Source organism: Curcuma longa, chromosome 3 (assembly GCF_044706935.1).
Source record: "Curcuma longa cultivar G26 ecotype Majalengka, Jawa Barat chromosome 3, ITB_CL_G26_1.1, whole genome shotgun sequence".
NCBI lineage: Eukaryota > Viridiplantae > Streptophyta > Magnoliopsida > Zingiberales > Zingiberaceae > Curcuma > Curcuma longa.
Genome location: NC_133863.1, coordinates 18,837,577 through 18,849,167, shown reverse-complemented (window position 1 = coordinate 18,849,167; position 11,591 = coordinate 18,837,577). Strand labels below are relative to the sequence as shown.

The 11,591-nt window shown below is 40.7% G+C and overlaps 1 protein-coding gene across 1 annotated transcript in view; it reads left to right on the top strand.

The window, feature by feature from the left end:
- Positions 1 to 1,589, top strand: part of LOC141823831 (uncharacterized) — a 7,491-nt gene extending 5,902 nt beyond the window's left edge. The window contains exon 7 of the mRNA XM_074711051.1: positions 1,291 to 1,589. Coding sequence (XP_074567152.1) covers positions 1,291 to 1,589 — 299 coding nt within the window. The remainder of the gene's footprint in view (positions 1 to 1,290) is intronic.
- Positions 1,590 to 11,591: the final 10,002 nt, after the last annotated feature.

The following is an 11,591-nucleotide window of genomic DNA, read 5'->3' as shown; positions in this document are numbered from 1 at the left end:
ACCAAGCAGATCTGATAGGATATATCATCAGCCTAAGATATATTCATTTCTCTTGTCTGGCCACGATGATGTTATGTTTGTTGAGTTGAACGAGCTTACATCCAAATTTTGAGAAATGGCTAGAGGCCATGAGGTCCGAAATTGAATCCTCGTACACTAACCAAGTATGGACTTTGGTTGATCCACCTGAAGGGATCAAGCCCAATGGGTGTAAGTGGGTCTTTAAGAGAAAGACTAACAAGGATGGTCTTATGCATACCTATAAAGGGTGATTGGTAGCTAAAGACTTCAAGCAAATTCATGATATTAACTAGAATGAAACTTTTTCACCAGTTGCGATACTTAAGTCTATTCAGATCATACTTGCTATTGTAGCTTACCATGATTATGAGATCTAACAGATGGATATCAAAACTGTATTTTTAAATGGAAACCTACTCGAGGATGTGTACATGACGCAACTTGAGTGTTTTATAGATCCAAAGAAAGTTGGAAAGATATGTAAGTTGCAAAGGTTCATTTATGGGCTAAAGCAAGCTTCTCGAAGCTGGAATCTTCGATTTGATGATGCGATCAAATAGTTTGATTTCATCAAGAATCAAGATGAACCTTGTGTTTACAAGAGCATTAGTGGGAGCACAGTTATCTTGTTGACCTTGTATGTAGATGACATACTCATCATTGGAAATGATATCCCTTCACAATAGTCTGTAAAGACATGGTTGGGGAATTATTTCTCAATGATGGACTTAGGTGAGGCTGCCTGCATTCTGGGCATCAAGATATATAGAAATAGATCTCAGAGATTGCTTGGCCTAAGTCAAAATACATACATTGACAAGGTATTACATTGTTTTGCCATGTAGAATTCCAAGAAAGGATTTTTATCAATGTCACATGGTGTAAATCTTTTGAAGACTCAATGTCACTTTTCTAAGGAGGAGAGAGACTGCATAAATCAGATCTCTTATGCATCTGCTATAGGGTCTATCATGTAAGTCATGTTATGTACTCACCTTGATATCTTGTATGCGTTGAGTATGACGAGATGATACCAGTCAAATCCAGGTGAAAATCACTGGACAGCTGTCAAGAATATTATTAAGTACTTGCGAAGGACAAAAGAATATTTCTTGATATTTGAAGGTGATGAGGAGCTAACTAAAAAGGGTTATAGTGACGCAAACTTTCTAACTGATAAGAATGATTCCAGATCATAGTCAAAGTATGTTTTTTGCTTGAATGGTGGCGCTGTGAGCTAGAAGCGTGCGAAGTAAGACACTGTTGCAGATTCTACAACAGAAGCTGAATATATTGCTCTGTTTGATGAAGCAAAGGAGACTGTTTGGATCCAGAAGTTCGTTGCAGAGCTTGGGGTGGTTCTTAGCATAGCGGACTCAATAGACCTCTATTATGGCAACAATGGGGAAATTGCACAGGCTAAGGATCCTCGATCTCATCAGTGTTCCAAGCACATACTACGACGCTTCTATCTCATTCAAGAGATCATCGATAGAGGAGATGTGAGGATATGCAGAGTACTAACTGATGCTAATATCGCAGATCTTTTGGCCAAGGCTTTGGCATAGAGGAAGCATGATAGTCACACTAGGTCACTAAGTATTAGATACTACAGCGATTGGTACTAGTGCTAGTGGGAGAGTATTAATAGTAGCCATAGTGCCAATTATGTGATAATTGACTAGGGACTTTTTGTTGGTGCCCCGGTTAGTTTTGATGTGATCAACTAGGTTTAGTTAGGTCCTGTGTTATTCTAATCCCTCTACTAAGTGTGTAGGAACTTAGGTGTGGAGGAAGTCGAGCGTAAGACGTAGTGGATGAGAAGGGTTGTGCGGGGAAGTGAGCCGATGGGCTCGGTGCAATCTGAGAGATGTAGAATCTATGAAAGAGTACGCCGGTGGAGCAAGAAGGACGTGTACGATGCCCAAGGGACGAGAAGCCGGGAGGAAGCATGCTCGAGGGGCAAAAGACCGAAGTCGAGTTTGGGTGAACCTGACTTCGTTTGGCTAGAATTACCCAACCGACGATTCTACAAAAAGTCAACAAAAGTCAAACTATTAACTTTTGACTGTTGACTTTAACTAGAGTAGAAGACTTAAACTTGGACCTTTTGGATGTGGCTTTTGGAAAAAAAAAAGAAAAGAAAATATAAGATTTAATCAATTTTATATTTTATCATATAAAAGATAAATACTTAATTTTTATTAAAGATAATTCTCTTTATCTTTTATTAAAGATAAAGTTGATCCTTATTTAATCAACAGTTACGATCAAAATCTATCTCCGATCAACGGTTAGGATCACATCAACGGATCAACGACTAAGAGAATGTTCATCTACGATCAACGATCCAGATCTATTTTCTTGGGTTGTAAATAAGACTTAGAGTTTTAGAAGTTAGATCATCTATTACTTTGTAATTTTCTCTCTAAGTCTTTGTACTACAATTGTAAAGGCTTCTCCGCCTAAAAGAGTTATGATTGAGCATTAACCACCTTAGAAGCAATGATCTAGTTGCAACCAAGTTTATCTTTTAAAAGATGAGTGCTATTCTTCTTAATTGTCTATTCACCCCCCTCTAGCCGGTCTAACTCGATCCTACAAGTGGTATCAGAGCCAAGTTCGTCGCAGAAGGAGTAACCGCCAACTGCAGCACCGTCAACCAAAATGATCAGACCCGTTATCTACCTGCCAAAATTTGAGGGGGAGTTCGCCGAATGGAAGAGCAAGATGGAGGTATTTTTCACAATAGAATTTGAATTATTTATAATAATGCAGTCTGGTTTTGCAGCTCCCGTAGAAAAGGATTTAACCAAATGGAGAAGAAGGACCAATCTGATTTTGTGGCGAATGGAAAAGCAGTTTACCATCTACTTTCTGTATTCCCAGCGCAAGAGATCAATCGAATGGGTATATACGCATCCGCAAAAGAACTCTGGAAAAAATTTCTAGAGTTACACGAAGGGACTTCGGAGGCCAAATTGTTGGTGCAGGAAACACAAGATGATCGAACCTTAGTTTTCATAATGGCATTAGGTTCAAGTTAAGTGTGTTATTGGACTGATGTGTTTGATCTAGTGTGCATGGTGCACAGGTAAAGTCCTAATTGAGGCTAGGCAAAAGACAAAGTTCTGATTGGAGGCTAGGCATGGAAAAAGTTCTGATTTAGAGGATCAGGCGGAAATCTTAGTGAATCAAGAGCACCAGGTGCAAGCCCATGCAGTGTCGGAGGACCAGGAAGCATGGTCAAATCCAGTTGAGTACAATCAGGAGACCAAAGGATTGGTGAAGATTGGGCGGTCTGGAGGACCGAGTCGCAGCAGTAAACCCTGGAGGCCAAGGACAAAGCCGAGCAGGAAAAGTCCAACAAGTCTGGAGGACTTGGTTGGCAATCAAGTAAACTCTCCCGAGAGGAGTGGGTCAGGACGCGTTCCCGAAGAGGAACATTAGGCGTCATCTAACCCAAGTTTCACCAGAAACATAAAGTTAAGACCAAGAGACAGTTCTGAGAACTGACTCTCCACCTGTTCTTTATATTGTTTTTGGAGCTAACTTGTAATGCAGGTTGGATAGGTGAAGTACTTGACTCCGGGCAAAGTTATCCAAAGTTCAGATGTTCGAGTCGACTGAAATGGACATTCAAGTCGACCTGAACTTGGATAAGTGCAGCGAAAGTCGAAGTATATCAAAACCCTCCACGATAGATTGTAGTCGACCGAACCTTGATTCCAATCGACCTGAGCTTGGATAGGCGCAACCGAAGTCGAAGGTTATCGACATCCTCCACGTCAGCTTCGAGTCGACCTGAGTAGGGACTCCAGTCGACCGACGGCGAAGTCAGCCGTGGAGGAAGAGGATCGCGGCTTATGTGGGGTCGACCTGAGATATGCTCCAGTCAACCGGAGGGTTCTATATAAGCAACGTCGACCAGAGGCTCGAGACAACAATTCTTACACTTCCACGATCAAGTTTTGTCAAGCAGGCGACGTTCTGAGCGAGCAGAAGCAATCAACCAAGTCGTCGTAACGTCGGATTCGCGCCAAATCGAAGATCTACAAAGCTCCGGCAAATTGGGTAACGAGTTATTTTTTGCATTGTTAATCTACGATAAAAGAGTTGTTTTATCGTAATATTTGTACTCGTTCCAACTTGTTTCCATAAGGAAACAAGTTTATTAGTGAATTGTCCATCGAAAACGATCACAGATCGTGGGCTTTGGAGTAGCAGCCTTCGGCTGTGAACCAAGTAAAAAAAGTTGTCTCTTGTCTATTGTTTTATTTTACTTAAGTCTTCCGCTATCGCAATACTCTTTACGCAATCGAACGCACGAGTTTTGAAAATCAGAAAAAATGCTTAAGCGCTATTCACCCCCCCCCTCTAGCACTTAACTCGATCCAACAATTGGTATCAGAGCGGGGTCCTCGAATCTAGTGCAACCACTGATCGAGGAGGTTTTCAAATTTAATTCAAATTTTTTTGAAGTTTTTCAAATTTTTTTTTCTTTTTCTCCCGCACTGCTAATCCAAGACCAAGTCTTGAAATAATTTGCTTTTCTTTTCTGTGTGCTAGATCAATGGCTCACTAGGAAGGATTCAGCACTGCAAGGCCACCTCTGTTCTCAGGGGAAGACTTCGCCTACTGGAAAGGTAGGATGGAGTGTCACTTGAAGACACAAGTGGAGATATGGATAGTCATCCAGACGGGATTCACAATCCTGTCTAACAATGACGGTCTTCCACTTTCTTGCGAAAGGTGGGATGCAAACACAAGGAAGAAGATCGAGGCGGACGCTAAAGCGACCCAAACTCTCCAATGCGGCCTAACCAAGGAAGAGCTGAACCAGGTCGGACCATTTATCAGCACCAAGGATCTGTGGAATAAGTTGATCGAACTCCACGAAGGCTCGTCGGATACAAAGGTAAGTAAACGTGATTTGTTACTTAATAAATTGTATAACATTAGGATGATGGACGGGGAGTCGGCTAGTGGACTACACGCCAGGATCCAGGATCTCCTCAACGGGCCTACACACGATCAGCCAGAAAATCGAGAATCGCGACGTGATAAGGTATGCATTGAAAGCGTTCCTTAGGAACACTTTGTGGGCATCCATGGTGGATGCTTACAAGGTCTCCAGGGACCTTTCTAAAGTTAAGTTAGATGAACTATTTTCTGAGTTTGAACTTCATGAACAGTCTAACGCCGAAGTGGAAGAGAAGGGTATTGCTCTTCTTGTAGGTACAGGAAAAGACAAGAAGGCAAAGAAGATCGTTGAAGATTCAGACTCATCCGAATCTGAAACGAACGACGAGGTAACTTTGGAGCTTGTGAACTTAGTTTAGAAAATGATCCAAAAGAAGCGCGGAGTCAAGAAGTCAGAGATAAAGAAGGTTGTGAACAAATCAACTCTACGACGACCGACAAATCAGAACTAAGGTGCTACGGGTGCAATCGCAAAGGACACTTCAAGGTCGATTGCCCGAACCAAAGAAAGGACCGGAGAACGAAGAAGAAAGCTCTCAAGGCGACGTGGGATGAGTCGTCATCCGAAGAATCGGACGAAGAACCGACGACGACAAGTTTCCTCGCACTTCCGGCACGGAACGAGACGACTCAAAGCGACAGCGACTCGGACACCGACGAAAGCCACAGATCCGTATCCGCTTTCGAAGGTTCCACTCCTGTTGTAAGTACGGAATGTTTATATTCAATTATTTTAAGTCTGTCTAAAAAATTAGCTAAGTCTAATGCTATGGTTGAATCGCTCCAAGAGGAGTTAGTACTCCTCAAAGAGAAAGTCAACACTGAGCCGTCAACCCAGGCTACTTCAATTGAGGATTCGACTCGAGCTCAACTCGAGGAAGAAAATTCTCAATTAAAAACCCAAGTTGACAAACTCAGATGGTCGCTTGTCAAATTCACTTCTGAGTCTATGTATCTGGGCATGATACTTGGATCTCAGAAAGCTAGATACAATTGATCGGGCATTGGATACAAGTCAAAACATAGGACATTCATGACATTATTACACAGACCACACAAACCTAACCGATCTAGATTCCAAGCATGGCTTCCAAAGTCCAAATTAGTTAATCCAATTGGACCGAACCAATTCTGGGTTTCGAAGGATCAAATATTTTTGATCCGACCCAACAAGGGTCACAATCTAGTGGGATCCAAACCAAATTGATTGACTACATAATTAATTTAGTTTTTATTTTTCAGCATTAGAAAAATTTAGGCTAGATAAGGACCAACTATTTGATTAACTCTTGCCAACCTAGTACTAGGGTGGAGCGAGATGATAGTACGTTAGGGAGATTTGGTTTAAGCAGTCAAGTGGGGTAAGGAGTACCTTGCTTGGTTTGCTTACCCAGGTTGAACTAGCCGAAGCTACCTCGCCACATCCTAGACTAGTTAGATCAGAGTTTCTCCCTAGACTAGCTAAACTTGTAATTTCTTAAATCAGTTTTGTCTTAGAACGTGGTCGTTGTTCCGATAACCAAGAAAGCCTCTGAGCCTCGCCACTGCCTGGAAACTAGCTTTTGAAATGTAAGTTTAGAAAGTCAAAAGGTTAAACTTGAATCTAACTCAAGGTTAATCAAATAATAGATACCTAAAATAATATTTAAAAATAAAATTAAAAAGTCATCTCACAAAAACCTATAGGATCAACTACTTGATCATTTAGAAATGAGTGAGATGAATTAGATAATAATTTTATTTCTCAAACAAACAAATTAAATTAATTTTTTTAACTTAATCTTAATTTAATTAATTTTTAACTTTAATAAATTTTACTTAATTCATTTTTAACTTTAACAAATTTTACTTAATTAATTTTTAACTTTAACAAATTTTACTTAATTAATTTTTAACTATAACAAATTTTACTTAATCAATTTTTAAACTTAAATAAATTTTTCAAAATAATTTTTAAACATAAATAGATTTTAAAAATAATTTTCAAATTTAAATAAATTTTTTAAAATAATTTTCAAACTTAAATAAATTTTTTAAAATAATTTTTAAACTTAAATAAATTTTTTAAAATAATTTTCAAACTTAAATAAATTTTTAAAATAAATTTTTAATTAAATTTGAAATCATCTTTAAAAAGGCAAAATAGACGACTCAAGTCGACTAGAACTTGTATTCCAGTCGACCTGAACAAACCGTAAGCCAACCGCAAAAGTCCGTGAAAATCTGACTCAAGTCGACTTGACCCAACTGCCAGTCGACTCGAACTGCTACTCCAGTCTACCGGAATACCCATTCTAGTCGACCTGAGTACCTTTATAAAAGTAACCACGTGGCCCACACAGTAAATCCAAAATTCTACCTTTTTATCCTCCTTTTTCCATTTTCTCGCGGCGCGTGAAGCCTTCTAGAACATCGAAATTTTTCTAATACTGCTAATATGTCAAGTAATCCTCTAAACTTCCCAGTTAACTAATTTCTAGCTTTTTTGTTATTTAAAATTCAATTTTTTTATTATTAGACGTGTAAAGAGAGGGCGAGGCTAGACCCTCTAGGACCCCTAGTTTAGACCCTAGATATCCCACTGACGAACTTAGACTTAGATTTGAGGAGTTATCCTATGTCCCACTGCATTCTAGATATTTATATAGAGCATTCTTCATGAGATCTTGTATACCATCCACTGAGGTCATTGAGCATTATTACTTGCATAGACTGGCTTATTGTACGACTCCGGTCAACATGACTCTGTGTGCCGAGTTGTACAATACCTTAGTCTAGGTCGACGACCTGACCTTCTCTACCCGAGTTGGAGAGAGGGTCATTACCATTACCCCCTCCATGATTAGTATTTTTATAGGACTTCACCCATCCCAGTATACTTTTCTGTGCTACCCACCTAGGGATCTAGCCTTTGGAGACCCCTACTCCCATATTACTTTAGATACCATGCATACATACGTCTATCAGGAGGACCGAGCTACTGGTATAATTTTTTTCCATCTGGCAGACTTAGGATACAGGAGTATGTCCTGTATAGAGTCATAGTGAACCGCTTTCTGTCACTGACTATGAGGGACCTCAGTTCCATGAGACCCTTTCATTCATTTCTCCTTTATGCATTCATACATATATTAGATATAGAATAGGTTTACTCATATTCCATACCATCATTTTTGCATCTTCTATTGTTACTAGTAGAAGGCTCCACATGCCCTACTGTCATATTTTGACTGATCTATTGGACTCACTAAGAGTTGATATCACTGATGGTGATATCTTGCCTCCTAGTGACTTTAACATGATAGGTCTAGGAACCTTTTTTTAGGTGGTATCTGTTAGTGAGAGCCCTAGAGCCAATCATATAATGATTGATGTATGGACTCATTGTATCATATTTCCATATATTTATAAAGGCATTTCTTTGTGGTTATTATAATTACTTGTATTGGTGCCAAATAACTAAGTATAATAACGTCCTTAAGTAGATGATTCATATCTATATCAATCGATTAGTTGAATCGATGGTGAGATGATATAGAGAATACTACTCTTAATGATTCCTAGTCAAGTATTAACATTTAGGGACAATGTTAATACGACGAGACTAGCATGTAGGTCAACATGATGACTTGATCTCACAAGTCATGGATATGAGATATCAAGTTGACACATGGGTATGCATTGGAGAATGTATACTGAATGACCCACTATGAGAAAGTATCATAGATCGTTATATGAGTGTCATATACTTTCTCATGTGGCTATTAGTATGACTATTAGTCCTTGGACCTGAAGCCACCATGGTTCCCAACATAAGGAGTTGCATACTTTGACTTCGTCAAACGTCACCCGTAAATGGGTGGACCTATAAAGGCGATTACCTAGTATGTAACAACTTATGTGGAGGGATGTGAGTGATGTAGATGGGATCTATCCCTCCTATATAACGGGAGTGATATCATAGTTTTTGATAGAGTGAGACCACCAAAGTGCATGGGCATGCCCAAATAAGTCAACATGAGATGTTGAGCTCATTTGATTGGTGTGAGTCTACTTGGAGTTTAAGACATAGATTGATTAGAAGATGACACGGTCTATGCCTCGGTTTGATCAATCATGATATCAAGGATAGAAGGGCATGGTCACATATTGTGAGAGTCACAATTGGTAGTCACAATGGTGATGTTGGATCTCAACATTCTTGTAACTTGGGTAGCAATGATGTGTTGCTAGATACCGCTCATTGTTTATGTTTTTAAATACGTTTAGAAGCATTGCCAACGTTACAAGAACCTATAGGGTCACACACAAAGGACAATTAGATAGAGATTAGGTTCATATGATGAACCAAGAGGATTAGATTCATGTGATGAATCAAGTTGGGTTAAGTGTAATCCAAACTAGACTAGTTGAGTTGATTTGATCAACCTTGGGAGATTAGAAGTCACGTTTGACTTGACTTGAGAAGGAAGACTTAATGGTCAAGTTTGACTTGACTTTATGTCATATCATGGTCAAGTTTGACTTGACTTATGCCACCTCATGGTCAATGATTGACTTGACCAAATGACTTCAAGGTGAGGTGGCATAAGTGATGGCCAATGATGATGCTCCACATCATCAAGCATGCCACCTCATGGGAGTTACCTAATGGGTGTAACTCATGTCATTAATGGAGTTTTTGTAACTCCCATTCCATTGATAATGTGGCCAGCCAAAACAAAGAGGAATGAAGTGAATTCATTTTCATTCAAGGCTCTTGAAGCCTTCTTCCTCCTTGGAGCTTTCTTCTACTTCTCCCTCTCTAAGCCTTGTCGAAACCTCAAGTGGGTGCTATCACACTCAAGAGGCTTTTGTCTTCATCCGATTTGTCTGTGTGGATACTTCTAGAGGGGAGTACACTTGACTCCCTCGAGATCTGGCATCTTTTGGACTAGCGGGATACGCGAAGGGCTCGCATCGAGGGTAATGTTCTTTTATCATGTAGATCTAAAGTAGATCTAGGGTAGAAAACCATGCATGTGAAATTTTATATTTTCGCACGGATCCGGTGGCTAGGGTTTATGGGGTTTCCGCAACGCAAAAAGCAGTTTTTGCGGCCCAAGAAACCCAACAGTATTCATATAAATGATGATGGGGTACTAGCTTGGAGGCGACTGATAGGCTTTCCGCAAGTGTATGGAATGTCGTCAAGTAATAAAAAGATATCGAACCACAGGGACTGTGTATTAGCTATAGTGATGTCACTAAGATAGTTATCTAGACTCGGAGGGAAACGATTTGGTTGAGGATTATGTGTGTGTACGGTAGAGAGAGAGAGAGAGATTGGCTTGGGGTTTATGGATGAGATGGAAGTCTAGGATTTCCGATTCATATCTATGCTAGGTGAAGTCCCTAATTCATGTTTGTTCCCTTACTCTCAATGTCTACAATCTTGTAGGGATTCTAACCAAAATACCAACTCGATCTCATCAGGCTTTGTTGGCATTTAAACTTGAAGTCCTATGTGGTAGCCCTCTAGTAAAGGTGACGCCAGAAAGTCTGGTTATAAGGCTTTCCTCCTGTCACGAGGCGCCCCGGTATACGATCCAATGACATACCCTTTGTCACTGAGTACCCAACTAAGGACCTTGTCCTAGTGGCCACCAACTATTAGATATCCCATATGGGGGTTTACTACTATGTAGGAATCACTTCAAAAAGTTCGGTTATAAGGCTTTCCTCCTGTCACGAGGCGCCCTGGGCATACGATCTTAGGATCTCCCTACATAGTAATCTACCCCTCATAATCAAGCATATGCGCTCACACAAACATTTCATCAAACACATTCAAGGCACAATACACATAAAACAAAGGTAAATATTTCATTAAATAGGGAAAATAATATAAACTAGTTCATACATCACCATCATTACATAGATGTTCATCCTAGACCCCAAACTCAGTGATCTACTCCATTACAAGAAGTTTACAAGAGGAATACATGAAAATAGTCATCCACAAGGAAAGGAAAGACTTATCTTTGAAGCGTGGTCACCTTCTTGAAGATCTTCTTGTTCCGGTGTAGGATGGACTGATGGAGATGAATGGCAAGGTGGATCGGTGAAGGATGGAGCGTTTAGGGCCTTCCCTAGAGAGGGAGAGCGTCGCCGCCAAGCCAAGACCAAGGGTTTTGGAGAATGACCCAAGATCCTTCAAAGGGTGCAAAAAGATGTATTTATAGAGCCCAAGCACGCCCCCAGCACGCCCCCGTCACACGGGCGTGCCTAGGAGGCACGGCCATGTCTAGTCGCTCTTTTGTTGGGTAGGCACGGTCGTGCCTGGGAGGCACGGTCGTGTGCAGTTCTGTCTCTGTGGAAGAGGCACGACCAAGGGCAGACACAACTCTGGAAATGAGACACGGCCGTGCCTTGGAGGCACGACCATTTCCTAGCGTGGCACTGGATTGGAGACACGGCCGTGCCTGTGAGGCACGGCCATGGCTGCTGCTGGAGGGAGGCACGACCAAGGTTGTTGCTTCTCTATTGGAGGGGCACGGCCGTGCCTGGTAGGCACGGCCAAGGCTATTAGAGGGACATGGTCGTGC